The sequence below is a fragment of the Gracilinanus agilis genome, chromosome 4, assembly GCF_016433145.1.
Source record: "Gracilinanus agilis isolate LMUSP501 chromosome 4, AgileGrace, whole genome shotgun sequence".
In the NCBI taxonomy this organism is placed as follows: domain Eukaryota; kingdom Metazoa; phylum Chordata; class Mammalia; order Didelphimorphia; family Didelphidae; genus Gracilinanus; species Gracilinanus agilis.
In genome coordinates this window covers 34,286,635-34,302,503 of record NC_058133.1, presented here as the reverse complement: position 1 = coordinate 34,302,503, position 15,869 = coordinate 34,286,635, and the positions used below count along the sequence as shown (strand labels likewise).

Sequence of the window (15,869 nt, the reverse complement as noted above, 5' to 3'; positions counted from 1 at the left end):
GGTGAAATGACTTGTCCAGGGTCACAAAGTTAGGAAGTGCCTGGGGTGGGATTTGGACACAATCCTTCTGGCTTTATCCACTAAGCTCTACTAGCTGCTTCTGCCATCTCTGCACAGCCCTTCTCTCCCTTATACAGCTACCCCCATAGCGGAAGTCCTCACTGATGATTCTCCTCACCGTTCTCCCTGGAGTTTCTCCCCATTTCAGTCCATTGGGAAGTTACTCCCCAGCCCAAGCTGGGATCCACTAAAGCCCCCCCTTCAGTGATTAAGAGCGCTCCCCGCTACCTAGAGCATAGTCGTGTGTGTGTGTGTGTGTGTGTGTGTGTGTGTGTGTGTGTGTAGATATGTGAGAAGATTGGCGGGGACGTCTTCGCTTTAAACACTGGGGTCTCCGCAGCCCTTTAGGTACATATTAGGCGCACAGAGAAGGCGGGGAAGGATGAGGGCTCGAGGGGCGGAGTGCGCGCAGGCTCCGCCCCGGGCCAGCGCGTACGATCGCGACCGTACTCGGGCGCGCTTGTACCGGAAGTAGTCCGGCCGGGCCGGTTAGGCGGTGACTCTGCACGGCCGGAAGTCGGAGCCTGCGGCGCCGGGAGGCGGCAGTGGCGGCGGCGGCGGCGGCGGGAGGAGGGAGGAGGAGGGGCCGGGGCCGAACTCGGGCCCGAACAGTCCGCGGGCCGCCATGGCGACAGGCGCCGACGTGCGCGACATTCTGGAGTTGGGTGGGCCGGAGGGCGATGCGCCGGGGCCCATCAGCAAGAAGGACATCATCAACCCAGACAAGGTGCTTCTGCGGCTGCGCATTTAGACGGGGCGGGCCTCGAGGGGTGGGGCCGAGGCTGCTTCCCGGCCCGAGGGCGCCTGCGTAGTGTGAGACGAGTCGGTCCCCGAACGGGGCGGGGCCTTGTGCGCCTGCGCGCCTTGGTGGGCGGGGTCGGGAGAAAGGGGCGGGGTTTCTGAGCATCTTCCTGGACCTGCCTCAGGTAGGCTGAAGAGCCAGGCTGTGCCAGAAAGGTAGTGAGCTCCCCGTCTCTACTGGGCTCCAAGCAAACACAGGCTGACCCCTGCTCAAGTGGGGCCAGCCTCCATGCCCTTTAAAGTCTCTTTCAGCTCCTCTGCAGTAGGGGCTGATGGCAAAGGTGGGGCAGAGGTCAGGGGCTGAGGGTGCCAGGTTGGAGGGATGGGGGGCTCCCTGGCCTGGTCTCTCCACTTGAGTCTTGGTCCCTCCATAGAAAAAGTCCAAGAAGTCATCAGAGACGCTGACGTTCAAGAGGCCAGAGGGCATGCACCGAGAGGTCTACGCTTTGCTCTACTCCGACAAAAAGCAAGTGGATTCTCCCTTTTACTTCCTTGTCCCCACCAGTCCAAGCTCTATTTCCCTTTTCCTTGGTAAAGTGAGATGCCCAGGTCTCCCCTCTCCTATCTGAGGTTTCTGTAGGGCTGGTCTTGGCAGTCTTTTTTAGGGTTCATTTAGATCTGGAACAGCTTTTCTGAGCTTTCTTGTCCCTTTTCTGCTGGGCTACTCTTCCCACCCCCATACACATAGATTTTTCCCTTTCAGGGGGGAGGATCAAGGAGGGTTCATGGGGTGCTCTAGACACTTCCCTATAATTACTCTTCCCACTTCCCTGGCAGGGATGCACCCCCTCTGCTCCCCAGTGATACCACTCAAGGATACCGCACAGTGAAGGCCAAGCTAGGATCCAAGAAAGTTCGACCCTGGAAGTGGATGCCTTTTACTAACCCTGCCCGCAAAGATGGGGCCATGTTCTATCACTGGCGGCGTGCAGCTGAGGAAGGCAAGGACTATCCCTTTGCTAGGTTCAATAAGGTGAGGCTTCCTTGCTTCTATGCTCACTGGGGTTGGCTCCTATTGGGCCCAACTGAACCTTTGGTTTGGTTCGGCAGACATAAAAGACACGTATAAAACAGTTTCTGTTCTTATGTGACTCCTAGTCTTTGGAGAGGTATCACCAAAGAGAGTCAGACTAAGGGCTAGGGGAGGGCCCAGGAAGAAGGGCATTGAGAGTTGGACAGGTTTCAGGGAGGAGGTGGGTTTTTCTTTTTTAAACCCTTATCTTCCACCTTAGAATCCTATGTATTGGTTCCAAGGCAGAAGAGTGGTAAGGGCTAGGCAATGGGTGTGAAGTGACTTGCCCAGGGTCTAGGAAGTGTGTCTGAGGCCAGATTTGAACCCAAGACCTCCCATCTCCAAGTCTGGCTCTTAATCCACTGAGCTATCCAGCTGCCCCCAAGGAGATGGTTTTTGAACTGAGTCCTAAGGCTTACGGAGGACCCAGAACAGGGGGTAGGATGAGTTCATGCATTATGGGGGACCCCCTGAGCTTGAGGCATGGAGCCAGCAGTCTAGTGGGTCATGGAATTGGGCTGCCTTGTGGAAGCTGTTGGAGGGAAAGTCACATAAAGTAAGAATGGGAAGGTCTGGGCCACTGGATGGCCAAGGTCCTTCATTGCCAGGATACAAGGTTTGAACTTTGTTCCAGGAGGTGGCTGGGAGTCACCGAAAGATTTTGGGTTCTGAGTAGGGAGCTGAGGGATTTGTGTTGAATCCTGGCATCAGATCTAGCTGGCAGGAACGTCTGAGGTCATTAGTCTCCACTACTTTCATTGTGCAGATGAAGAAAGTGAAGGAGATGAGATGATTTGCATAGGTACCAAGGTGGTATGTATCAGTGGGAAAAATTGAACCCTAGAAATGATGGTGCCCCTATAGCCACCGTACCAGTAAGGTCTGCATCCTCTTAAGGATGGATTGGACTAGGCAGACAGGGTTGGAGAGTGTCAAGGAAATGACATTGTAGATGTCCAGGCAAGTGCCAGTGAAGTGCCTAGACTGAGCCAGTGGCTGTGTGAGAAAGAAGACAGAACTAGCAGGGGAGTGGACAGGGCTTGGGGACAGGCTGGTCATGAGCCCTGGAAAAGGAGTAAAAGCTACATTCAAGCTCATGAAGCTCTGTTGTTCTTTGTCCTCTTTATCATCCTCAGCAGAGATCCTTGTCTCATATTTTATAGAAAAAATGGAGGTCATGAGCTCCCTCTTCTTTCCTTTTCCTATCTATCACTCCAGTGCCTGCTGCTACTCTCCTTCTTCACCTGTCTCACATGAAGAGGAGGCCTTACTCTTGACCAAGGCCAATCCTCTCCTTGTTTGAAAGATCCTATTCCATCCGGCCAGTCTTCTTCTCTCTCATCTCTACTCACTAAACTTCAATTGTTTCCTGCCTACTGACTCCTTCCCCACTGCCCACATCTTCCCTGTCCTTCAGAAACCTTTCTCTCCCCACCACCTGTGATTTTTTGGTGGTGAACTCTCAGAGGAATCTCTCTACAATTGATGCCTGTGCTGCTTTTCATTCTTAACTCTGTATTCTGGCTTCCAACCTTCCCACTCAATAAGACTGCCCTCCCCAAAGTTACTCTCACCTCTTCAGTGCCAGATTGAATGGCCTTTTCCTAGCCCACATTCTTTTTGCTCCTGTAGGCTTTAATTCCGTAAATTGCCATCTTCCTCTAGATACTATCTTTAGGGTTTTGTAACACTACTCTCTCCTCTCTCTTCCTCCCTCTCTGACCATTTCTGTCTTCTGTGTTGAATTTTCATTCGGTTCATGCCCATTATCGAGGTTCTTTCCTGGGGCCTCTTTTCTTCTCCTGTATACCAGGAATCAGCCTGCTACCACCTATTTTTTTTTTAAATCTCATTTATTTATTTATTTGTTTGTTTGTTTATTTATTCATTCATTCATTTATTTATTTATTTGTTCATTTATTTGTTTATTTGTTTATTTTTAAGCCCTTAACTTCTGTGTATTGGCTCTTTGGTGGAAGAGTGGTAAGGGTGGGCAATGGGGGTCAAGTGACTTGCCTAGGGTCACACGGCTGGGAAGTGTCTGAGGCCAGATTTGAACCCAGGACCTCCCGTCTCTAGGCCTGACTCTCAATCCACTGAGCTACCCAGCTGCCCCGCTGCTGTCTATTTTTGTGTGGCCATTGAGCTAAGAATGATTTTTGCATTTTTTCAATACAATAAAGCTTCATTTAAAAATGTAAAAGCCATTCTTAGCTTTGGATTTGCCAAAATAGGTGTCAGGTAGTAGACAGGAGACTCTTTTGGGGCCTACTTTGCCAAGCCCTGCTCTGTACCAGAGCTCCAGTGATTCCAGGCGCCATCTCCCTGCACATGATTCTCAGTCTTTCTCTGTAGCCTTCCCCTCTCTCTGGACCCCTAGTCTTTTATCTCCAGCTGCCTGTTGGGTGTCTCAAATTGGATGCCCATATAGACACTTAAACTCAGCAAGCCCCAGATTGAAACGATCTTTTTACCCCAGCCTTTCTCTGTTATTGTCAAAGGCAGCATTATCCTCCCGGCCCCTTTGGCTCACTACCTAGGTGGCAGCTTCCCTCATCCTTCTAGGCCAGTCACTTGCCTCGTCCTGTTGATTTTACCTTTGCTACATCTTTTGCACAGTCCCCCTTCTTTGACGCTCCAGGCCCCTGGACTGTCGCAATAGCCTATAGGTGGGTCTTCCTGTGGCAAAGCTCCCCCCATTGGTTGTCAGGTAGTTCTTGCTCTCATCATGTCACCCTGCATTCGGGAGACTCCAGTGACTCCCTGTCACCTCCAGGATCAATAATCCTCTGGGGTGCTTGTGAAGCATTTCCTAACCTGGCCTCTTCCTGCCTTGCTAGACTTCTGAAACTACTCCCCACTGTGTATTCTGGGATTGAGTCACACTGGCCTTCTTGTTGCTCCTTGAGCATGAGGTTCCTGTTCCTGACTCCAGGTGTGGTCATCGGCTGTGCCCCCTGCCTGACATCTCCCTCTCCACCTCCTGGCTTCCTTCAAGACTCAGCTGAAGTCCCACCTTCTACAGGAAGCCTTTCCTGATTCTCCCTTAATGCTAGTGGACTCACCCTCTCTGGGCTTATTCCAGTTTACATCTTGTCGGAGTGCTTGCCTGTGTCCCACCCACCCCAGGGCCTCCCCCTTTGAGAGAGCATTTCCCGGCTTTGGCCTTAGCGTGTAGCGCCTCTAGCCATGAGATGTTTCCTCGTGGCTGCTAACCGACTGGCTTGGATACTATGAACGTCCCAGAAATGAAGGCTCAGTTTTCCCAGAGGCCTTGTTTTCAGGAGGGGCCAAAATGTATTGTTTGTAGTAGTTCACAGATTAACCAGCCACTTGGCCATCAGCATGTGGTTCAGGTCACACTGCCTTGCTCCTCTGTGGTTGGGGCCTGATCCCCAGAATCCTCTGCAGCAAGAAGGAGGATGGACAGGCCTCATGGAGGCCTGCCAGGACATGGGCTTCCTGCCTTCCAGGCTCTCTGGGCTCAGCTGGCCCTAGCTGCCTTTTATAGGTCTGGGCCTGTATATGTGAAGGTTCTAAGCTGCAGTCCCTGCGATAATCAACCTTCACTCTCCCCCTGTCACATGTCAAAGCAGCTACAATCTAAAGGCAGAGGCAGCTAGGTGGTACATTGGATCAAATGCCTGGGCCTGAAGTACTGAAGACCTGAATTCAAATCCTGACTCAGACAGTGACTAGTTGGGTGAGCCTAGGTAAATCACTTCACCTCTGCCTGCCTCAGTTTCCTCAGTTGTAAAATAGAATCCCCATAGCACCTACCTTGGATGGTTATTGTGAGTGGCACAAAGTAGGCCTTAATAAATCCTGCCCCCTTGCCCCCTATTCTTTGTCACGTGGGAATGGTACTTGGGCCCAAGAAGTGGCCTCAGCTTTTTCACAGCAGTTTGTACATTCTCCTCTGGGAGCTGCAGTTGGTCACGTTCCCCTCTGTACATACTTGATCTGGTTTGGGCCTACTAAGGGCCATTTGAGGTGTAGGGACAGGTGAGAAAACAGGCTTACAAGAGCTGTGTGTGTGTGTGTGTGTGTGTGTGTGTGTGTGTGTGTGTGTGTGTGTTTTAAATTAATTGATTTGGGGGATTTAAAAAAATTTTTGAGTCCCAAATTCTTTTCCAGGCCCTCTCCCCCTGCCCCCTCATTGAGAAGGCAAGCATATTATATATATATATATATATGAAGTCATGCAGAACCTTTCCATATTAACCATACTGCGGAAAAAAAGGAAGAAAAATACACAAAGGGAAAACCAGTCTGCTTTGGGCTGCACCCAGAGTCCACTGGGCCTTTCAGTGTGTTCGCCCAGCTAGTAAATGGCCTCTGGAGCTTCAGGCACCTTTCTAGTGGCAGAGGGATGGGCTTGGGGCCCACCAAATGCTTGGGATTAGAGGAATCCCTATACACAGGAGGGGGTGACACCATGGAAATGGATGAGATCCCCAAGGCCAGAAGACATCAGAGAAGTGCGCCACCTCCCTCCAGGCCTGACTGCTTCCTGGTGAGGACCTTTTTTATTATCTTGAATGAAGACTTTCCTCCCCAGTTTACAAACCATTTTTCCTACTGACGAGTCCAACGTTCCCCTTAGGTTCCCATCCAGTGTGAGCTCAGCAGGACAGGGACTATTCTTACCACTTTACAGATGAGGAAACTGAGGCTCAGGGATTTTCAGCTGGAATACAAACCCATGCCTTCTGACATCCAGCCACAACACTATATTCTTGCCTCTGACCAGCTGTAACACACTCTGCTCCACCTCCTTTCTTTTTTTTTTTTTAAATTTTGAAGGAATTCTTTTTTAGTGCTTTCATATCCTAGTCATTTCCTAGTAGTCCTCACCTCCCCCCATCGAACCATTCCCTGTAGCAAAGTAACCAGGTGATAACTTTTTAACAAAGCCAATCCAACCGATAAAGCTCCCTGCCCCCACCCCATGATAGACGGGCACATTCTGTATCCATTGGCCCCCACTTGTTCCTGAGCAGGTGGAAGTGTGATTCTACTCTTCAGAACGAGGCCTGTTCGGTGCAATTGGTTTGACTTCAGAAGCCAGTAATGCCACAGGGCTGCTGTGCCCTACATTAGCTCTATAAACCTCATGTTTCTTTGAGCATGACATCTTCACTATTTCTTCTTCTATTTCAAAAACCCTTCTGTCTTAGAAGTGATATTGTGTATTGGCTCCAAGGCAGAACAGCAGTCAGAGCTAGGCAATGGAGGGGAAGTGACTTGGCCAGGGACACATAGCCAAGAAGTGTCTGAGATCAGATTTGAATCCCCTCCCATTTCTTGTAGTAAGATTCTACAAAGACCCTCATCTCTTCCCCAAATCTCATTTTGTTTTTAGATTTTTACAGCTACCAAGGGCCCAACCACAAATACTGTGTTTTATAGCAGGCAGGCAGTCTGAGCATTTCCTGAGCACTCGGGGAGGCTGCATTGGCATGGATGGAGGGGGTGAGCTCAGGGAGGCCATCCCCCGGCTGGTCTAGGAAGAGAAGACTCAACCCTAGGTTTGTTGGCCTATTGTTGGGCACTGGGGAGGGGCACTTTGGGTTGTAGTGCTCCAAAGGAGGGGCCAGTTAAGTGAGATAAAAGGCACAGGGAGAGAGATTTGTACTTTCCAACAGGAAGCAAAGGGGAGAGTGTGAGTGATGATGCTAGTGGGAGAGAAGAGTTGAGGGGCTGCAGGTGCTGTAGTCCTCATTTTCTCCTTAAGCTGGACTTAAGGCCGTGTTCTGTGAAAGAGACGGCCAGGTCTTGTTGGGGATGTGAGTGACTGGGAAGAGTGGGAGAGGGCTTCTGGAGGAGAGGGGAACAAGGGGAGCTTGCAGTCTGGCGGCCCTTCTCCTATGGAGCAGGTTCAAGTTGTTGGGTCTGGGCCCCAAAAGCTCTGCAGATGAGACCTCAAGGTACCACAGCATGGGAGAAGGGCAGATGTTATTCCAAACAGTGGGAGCTTGACTTTAATTCCTGGGAAATTCTAGAAGGTCTCCTGAGGGGGAACAAGGAGAAAGGGAAGCAGGGCTTCCTCTACAGCAGCCAAGCCTCCCTCACCCCTTCAGTGGCTCAGCTAGTGCACTTCCAAGAGGAGTGGATGGTTCAGTGTCACCAGGGCAGGAGGTCTTCACTGGAGGGTCCCAGGGATCAGTGCTTGTCTTTGGACTTTTTAGCATCTTTATCAGTGACTTGGAAAAGGGTATAGATGGCAGACAGCTGAGAGGGAGAGCTAACCCAGTGGGGGACAGAGGCAAGACCCAAACAGAACTGGATGGGCTAAAGCCCTGGGCTGAGTTGAGATAAAATTCATTAGGTATCAGTGGAAATAGTTTTACAACTGGGCACAAAATAATTAATTCCATAAATGTAAGATGGGGGAAGATAGGATAGATATCAGGTTTTTCTGAAAAAGATCTAGGGCCTTGTTGACAAAGATGTGGCACATGTGCCCTGGTCTGCTGGAGGGAGCTGCCCTGTTCTCCCTCTCCACCTTGCCTGAGGACAATTTTCACATGCCTCCCCCCACCCAGAGGCCCAATGCAAGCACTTCCTCTGTCCCATCTGGGGCAATGCAGGGGGCTCACAGGTGGGTTGAGGGTGCAGTTTGGGCATACGATCTCTAAAATGGTCACCATCACTGAACTAGGGGTTCAAGTGGACCGTAGGCCCTGTAAACTCAATAGGAGTCAGCAGGGTGATGGGGCAGCCAGAAAACTGTGGTGACCTCGAGTAGCAGCAGGAGGGACAGAATTTCCTGGGGTAAGGAGGTAAGGGTCCCAGTGCCCTCTGCTCTGGCCACAGTTTAAGGAGGACGCTGACTGTCCAGAGAATGTGGAAGGCAGCCAGCATGGTGAAGGTCCTTGATTGCATGATGCAGGAAGGCCAGAGAAGGTACTGGGCATGCCGAGCCTGGACAAGAGAAGACCCCAGGGAGGGAATAGATGTCTCAGGTCTTGGAAGGGCTGACTTGGGGAAGAAGACTTCCTTGTTGGGCATTGGAGGGCAGAATCAGGAGTTTGACATCCGGGAAGACCTGCTAGCGAGCGCAGTCCGGGGTGGGGGCAGCGTCTGCCTCTTCTTGGAGGCCCGCAGCAAGCTGGGTGCTCACCTCCTAGAGGGAATGAGTGTCTCTTGCCATCCTCTGGGTAGTGGCCGCTCACTGTCCTGGTTTCTGACCCCGATGTTGAGACCTGCCTGGCCACCCTCTTTCCTGTCAGGTTTGGCTCCTTGGCTTGCTCAGGTTCCTAGCATGGTTCAGGGTTCTGCTTCTCCTTCCTAGGATCAGTGGACAGATGGAGTTGGCTGAATTCTCCTGGGCCCCAGAGCTAAGGGGAAGAGGCCCCCTCTTGGTTCTGTCTTTCTTTTCCCATTTTTCCATTCCCCCTCTTCCCCTGGACCCCAGGGGGTGGGGATGGGCTCTGGGTCCAGCCACCCTTTGGCAGAGCCCTTTTTCCAGGCAAAATCTGTCCCCCTCTTCCCTTTGGCTCAGTCTCTGACCTAGCAGGAGGCGGCGAATCCCTCTTTGTCCCCCTGGGCCTCTCTTCTCCGGGCTCCACATCTCCTGCGTGCCCGTGTGGCACAGTCTTTGCCATCCGCTGCATCGTCTTCCTGTCCTCCCTAAACTCCTCTGGGGAAGTCGGGGCCAGGCCCGGGTCTGTGCCACATTCTCCGGCTGGCGCGTCTCTGCTGCCCCCTGGTGGCCACACTGTGCCACGACGCCTTGCTGCCCGCTGGCAGAGCCGCTCTGCCCCGGCCCAGCCTCAGGCAGCCTTGGCTCGGATGCCGCCTGCCTGCGCCCGACACGAGGTTGTTTGCGTCCTCCCCAGGCTGTCCAGGTGCCCGTCTATTCAGAGCAGGAGTACCAGCTGTACCTGCATGACGATGCCTGGACCAAGGCAGAGACTGACCACCTCTTCGACCTGAGCCGGCGCTTTGACCTGCGCTTCGTGGTCATCCACGATCGCTACGATCACCAGCAGTTTAAGGTCAGTGCGGGCAGCGCGGGCAGCGGCGCTCCCTCCCCCTCCTGCGGGTCTGGCCCCGACTGCCCGGGAGCGAGGGAGCCCTGTGGTGCCGGGGTCCTTGCTCAGCCCCTTCTCCCGCCCCTTCCCCTGAGCTCCTGGCCCTCTCCCCTCACGCCCCACCTGGTAACCCTGGCGTTCCTACCCCGCACCAGGGCCCCTCCGTGACACGCCTGACCTGTCCTTCCTCCCTCCCAGAAACGGTCGGTGGAGGACCTGAAGGAGCGTTACTACCACATCTGTGCCAGGCTGGCCAATGTCCGGGCTGTGCCAGGCACTGACCTCAAGGTGCCCGTCTTCGATGCTGGGCATGAACGGCGGAGGAAGGAGCAGTTGGAGCGGCTCTACAACCGCACCCCTGAGCAGGTGAGGCTGGCGCTGCTGGCAGTGGGCGCCGCTCGCTGACCTCCCGAGGGCAGCTCCACCCTGGCCCAGGCCTGGCACTTAGAGGGATCGTGGGGGCAGCCTCCCTCTCCCTCCTTATTCCCGATGGCGGGTTCTGGCCCCTCACTGTGCCTGCAGGTGGCAGAGGAGGAGTACCTGGTTCAGGAGCTCCGCAAGATCGAGGCACGCAAGAAGGAGCGGGAGAAGCGCAGCCAAGACCTGCAGAAGCTCATCACAGCCGCCGATACCACGGCGGAGCAGCGGCGCACTGAGCGCAAGGCCCCCAAGAAGAAGCTGCCACAGAAGAAGGAGACCGAGAAGCCGGTGAGTAATCTTGGGGGGCCCCGAGTGCCCTCCCAGGACAGCGGCCCTTCTGCGGCCTGAGCCCGGGCGTGCCTAGACCTGGACGTGGAAGAGGCTTCAGAGGCTCCGGGCCAGCTCCCTCATTTTACAGAGCAGGACACCGAGACCCCAAAAGGGGAGAAGCTAAGGTCACTCAGTCTCTGGAGCCATTTCTTCCCACTGTACCCCTGGCTCTGTCCCCCCATCCTCACGTGGCCCTCCAGGCCCCCACCACAGCGGCTGCTTTGTCACGGATCATCGTCCCTGATACTGCGGAGCCTGCCGAGGTCTGTGCTGGCTCTTCTGAGCCTGTAGGCCACGGGGGCCCCCAGATCTTTTCACAGCATCAGCTCTCCAGCCGTGTCCCCCCTCCATCCTGGACCTGGCAAGTCGCTCTATTACCCTCAGGCGCAGGCCCCCAGCTTCATCCGTGTTGCCAGCCTGTGGCAGCGGGCGGCCCTGCCCTCGATCCTGTGCTCTGGCTTTCCTGGGGGCAGAGCCAAGAGGGAGGTGGCTGAGGCTTTGCTGTGGCCCAGTGTGTGCCAGCTGATCCTTGGCCGTAGAGGCCCTCTCCCTCCTTTTACAGAGGAGGAAGCTGGGGCCGGAGGAGAATGTGACTTTCGAGGGTCTCCTGGGTGGTGAGCAGACATTGTGGGTCCTTTGACTCCAGTCACTGGTTTTCTGTTCAACAGCCCCGCCAGGGCCGAGCCCTGACCCAAGGACACTTTCCTGGGGAGTCCTGGTAAACAGGGAGCCGTAAATGACTGCTCTTTGGGGTTGGTTGTTAAGCCCATTCAGTGCCCACCTAACTAGGGGATGGCCCCGCCCCCATCTCGCCATCTCTTCCATAAGAACACGAGGCAGAGACAGCGTGCACTTTGCTAAAATCTAGGTCTCTGCTGCCTCCTCCTGGTGTCCCAGGCTGGCTCCTGGCCCCTAGTCATGGCCCAGAGGTGACGGACTCTGATCCCTTGTATTCCTAAGCCCTGGGACTCTCGCCTTTGGCCAGTCCTGCGGCCAGCCATCTTCTGATAGGAGTGATAGCCCTGCTGCCCGTTTCCGCAGGGCTCACGGACGTTCTTTGTCTAGGCAGCCGAGGGAGCCCTCGCCGTCCATCTCCTCCTTCGCCTCGGGTGTCTCTCGGCTCCCCTTTTATGCTGCCATTTCTAGAACTAGTCGTTCCCCTCATCCCGTCTACCCTGAGCTGGGGTCTAGGCCAGCACTCCCTTCCCCCTCCCCCAAGAGAGCCCCCTTAGCCAGTCTGCAGGCTCAGTGGCGGCGATGGGCAGCCCGGCTGGGTCCTGGCTGCCTTTGTTTCCTTTACATGTCAGGTCTTGTGGGGAGCTTCCTGTGGCTCTGCTTGGCTCCATCCCGTCCAGATTTGCCTCCTCATTCTGTTTGTCCTTCCTTATCGTGTGAGCCCACTTTGACTTCAGGTGTTTGCCAACACAAGATGTGCTCTAGTGGCCTCTGGATGTTGATGGGACTTTGGCCTCGTCTTGGGGCTCCGGTGTTGGAGGCCCTTAAGCCACGTCCTTCATCTCACGGGTGTAGAAACTGCTTTTGAGGGCAGCATTAGAACCCAGGGCCTCCTCCTCTTCCTTCCCCAGAGTCAGGGCTCCTGCCTCGTCTCAATACCTTTGCCAGGCACTCATGAATGTCCTTTTGACCCTTGGAGGTTGAGCCTTGTGTGCCTTGGGGCAGGGACGGTCACTTCATCTTGTGTCACCATGGCCTTGCACAGCCTGCTGACCACAGGGCTCCTGCCAGCTTTGGTATTCTCCCTCCTCTGCCCCAACAGCTGGCAGTGGGGGGTGGGGGTTCCTTTCCTGGTGCATGAGGCCAGGGAACAGGACTGGGGATACTTGGGGATGGCCATCTAACTGTCCCAGTGTAGACAGCTCCCCCCCTCCTGCTGGGTCTCATTCAAAGGCATGGGGCCCTTCTTCCAGATGCGTCATTAGTCATCCGTCTCAGATGAACAAACGGACTTGAGAGAGCAGTTAGCAACAAGGCTCCTGTTAGAAAGGGGACCTGCCCGCCCCAAGCCGCATCTCTTGCGGGGGGTGGGAGAGCCGTCCTGACGTGAGCACCGTGCTCTTCCCCTTGGAGCCAGCTTGGTTAGGGATCAGGAGGAGGATTTGAGAGGGGAGGCCAGTTGGGGTGCCATCCTGGTGTCACAAGGCAGAAAGTCCTGGGATCCCTAAGCCCTCGGCCCCCCCGACTCTGCCACCCTCTTTCAGGCCTCCGGACACTGCCCGGGTCCTCAGTGGGCAGGGAGGGGGCTCGGAGCTAAAACTGCACCTTCAAGGAGGTCAGTGTCAAACAGGAAGTGTCCCTTGCTGCATCTTTCTCGTTCCAAGGCCCTGCCCCATACCCTGGAGGAGGCTCTGCCCAGGGTCAGGCTTCCAGGTTGGGCTGCCAAATCCTTTCTCCAGGATGCACTAGGGGAGGTGGGCTCCTGCCTCTCCCTGGGCCTCAGTTTCCTCATCTATGAGTAAGTTTAGATTGTTTGGGGGTGGGGCTTGATGCCAGGAAAAACTACCAGGGAAAGCCTCCTGAGAAAGGAAGGGTGGCCCCTGGGGCAAGATTCTCCTTATCCATATTGGAGGACTCGAGTTCTGCAGCTGGGAAGGCTGAGACCCAAAGGGGGGAAGCCGGGATTCCCAGGCCAGAGGCGAATGAGCCCAGGCTTTGTGATGCAGGGACTGGGGTGCTGGGCGCTCCCATCCGGCATTAGACATGCCACTTCGCCTCTGCCTGCTTCCCCGGCTCATCGTGAGGATGCCGTGAGGCAGCTATGAAACTTAGCGTAGTGCCTGGCACGTCTTAAGCCACACAGTGTTTGCTCTCACCGTTGTCACTGCTGGGGCTTCCCTTGGTTGGCTGTGGCCTCTGGGGCTGCTGAGGGCCCTTCCAGCCCTTCCAGGCTGGGCCTGGCTGTCTGCCCCTGGCTCTGCTCAGACATGTCCCTGCCTGGCTGGCTTGTATCCCTGTCTGGGGGAGGGAAGAAGTGAGCGGGTCTCGGGGTGGGCTCCGCGAGGGCCTTCCACTCTGCTCTGGAGATGAGGCAGAGGAAGAAGCTTTGGTGTGGAGGAAAGAATTCCTTACTAGGCTGAGCCATCAGAAGAGCCGGGAGGCTGTCCGGAGGGCTGAGCAGCTGGGATGCGTCCAGCATCGCCTGCTGCCCCGTGAGGCCCGGCCCTCCTACCAAGACCCCGGGGGAGGTTTCTGCCCTGCTCTTTGGGGTCGAAGGGACCGCTGCTGGACCCCCTGCCGTCTGATCCCCGACTCTCCCCTTCCTTTCAGGCTGTCCCGGAGACAGCGGGCATCAAGTTTCCGGACTTCAAGTCTGCCGGAGTCACCCTTCGAAGTCAGAGGGTAAGTCCTGTCCTTTGGTGCCTTTGCTGGCTCTCGGCGCTCCCCACCCTTGTCTCTAGCCTGGCTCCTCTGGTCCGCTTAGTTTGTGGCCTGGGCACGGCCTCACCCCAGCCACCAGCCACCAGCCTTGGCACCACTTCCAGAATGTTTGAGTGGGGGGTGGCTGTGGCCTTTGGTGATGGCTAATGGCTTCCCTGGGCTCGGGGCCCTGGTCACTGGGGGCCAGCCTTGCCGAGGGGGTGAGGGATGGACTCCTCATTTCAGGCTGATAGCATTTCCCAGAGAGAACGAGCACCTTCATCCGTCTTAGAGATGGACGGCTCGCCCGCTAAATGCGGAGCCAGGATCAGTGGGCCCTGCCACATCAATCAGAACATTTTCTTAATGACGGTGAAATTAGAATATACTCCGCTCCCTAGCCAATGGAGTCTGCCCGGCTGCCCGCCGACGGCCAGGTGGAACCGGGAGATAGAAGAGGGGACCTGGCCCAGGCTTGATGGGCAGCTCCCGCCCGCCCACCGTGGGATGAGGCCCCTCTCCTGTCCGTGCCACCCTGGGAGGGGGCTGGTTCCTCTAACAAGCTCTTCAGGAAATCTTTGGGGCATGGCTAGGCCTTCTGGCCTTGGCTCACACCTTCCCAGATGCCCTCCTGCTTTCTGATATTCCAGATTCTTCCCCAAGTCTGTCCATTCTCCCCTTCCACGCCATGGCCGCTGGCTGCCTCCTCGGCGTTCCCCTGCCTAGCCTTTAAAGCCCTTTTCCCTGTCCCTTCTCTGAGCCAAGACCTCCCAGAGGCCTGGGGCTGCCTTGCCTGAAGCCCTTCTGTGAGGCGCGGACCTTGTCTGGGCCTGGGGCGGCCACTGCTTGTGGCCCTTTTGTCTATCTCTGCTCCTCGGCTTGGTGCCGGGGTGCCTGGGGAAGGGTCGGGGAGGGGGTGACTGACGGGGCGCCGAGGAGGAGACTGAGGGCAGCTGGGCCGCTGTTGCAGATGAAGCTTCCAAGCTCTGTGGGGCAGAAGAAGATCAAGGCCTTGGAGCAGATGCTTCTGGAGCTCGGAGTGGGTGAGTCTGGGGGCAGGGGCAGGGGCAGGGAGCAGAGGGGGGTTACTTAGGGGACCTTCCGGCCCCTTCCCTGGAAGCGTGGCATTCAGAGGTGGGGGCCAGCCTGGGGTCCTGGGAGAGGCCCCCGCTCAGGCGCTGTGCCCGCTGTGCCCGCAGAGCTGAGCCCGACGCCCACCGAGGAGCTGGTCCAGATGTTCAACGAGCTCCGCAGCGACCTGGTGCTGCTGTACGAGCTGAAGCAGGCCTGCGCCAACTGCGAGTACGAGCTGCAGATGCTGCGGCACCGCCATGAGGCCCTGGCCAGAGTGGGGCCCCTGGGGGCCGCCCCCCCGCCCCCTCCCAGCGCCGAGCCGCCGCCCCTGCCCGGCGAGGGCCCCGGCCCCGACCTGGCCAAGGACGCCATCATCGACGTCGTGGGGGCTCCCCTCACGCCCAACTCGGTGAGCAGCTGCGCCTCCCCCCCACCCCACCTCCTCCCCGGCTCCTCGGGGCCTCCCCGTGGCTCATCCTCCCCCGTATCTCCCCACAGAGGAAGCGGCGGGAATCGGCCTCCAGCTCGTCCTCAGTGAAAAAGGCCAAGAAACCCTGAAGCTCCGGAGGCCCGAGCTGGGCTCGCGCTGCCCGGGTGGGCACCTGGGCAGTGCCCGGGTGGACAGACACGGACTGCTGTTGGGGGGGGGCTGGGCAAATAGAGCAGCTGCTGCGTGCGGAGCCCCGCTCTCTTCTCGCTCTCTTCTCGGTGCTGGGTGGGCCTTGGGGGTCCCCCCATCGCCGTTCCCCCGCCCCCCC

At 56.2% G+C, this 15,869-nt stretch overlaps 1 protein-coding gene across 1 annotated transcript; it reads left to right on the top strand.

Moving 5' to 3' along the window:
• The first annotated feature begins 658 nt into the window (after positions 1-658).
• DMAP1 (DNA methyltransferase 1 associated protein 1) lies at positions 659-15,792 on the top strand. The gene is made up of 10 exons (XM_044672787.1): positions 659-787; positions 1,236-1,327; positions 1,639-1,834; positions 9,718-9,876; positions 10,111-10,278; positions 10,435-10,620; positions 13,948-14,019; positions 15,008-15,080; positions 15,237-15,520; positions 15,610-15,792. The coding sequence occupies exons 1-10, from the start codon at positions 686-688 to the stop codon at positions 15,667-15,669; spliced, it is 1,392 nt and encodes a 463-aa protein (XP_044528722.1). The 5' UTR covers positions 659-685; the 3' UTR covers positions 15,670-15,792.
• Positions 15,793-15,869: the final 77 nt, after the last annotated feature.

Bases quoted from the DNA above. Each gene is read 5' to 3' on its own strand.
- DMAP1 (XM_044672787.1), top strand. From the start codon at position 686: ATGGCGACAGGCGCCGACGTGCGCGACATTCTGGAGTTGGGTGGGCCG. The intron at 1,328-1,638 runs GCAAGTGGATTC...CTTCCCTGGCAG, and splicing joins TTGCTCTACTCCGACAAAAA to GGATGCACCCCCTCTGCTCC. The intron at 15,521-15,609 runs GTGAGCAGCTGC...ATCTCCCCACAG, and splicing joins CTCCCCTCACGCCCAACTCG to AGGAAGCGGCGGGAATCGGC.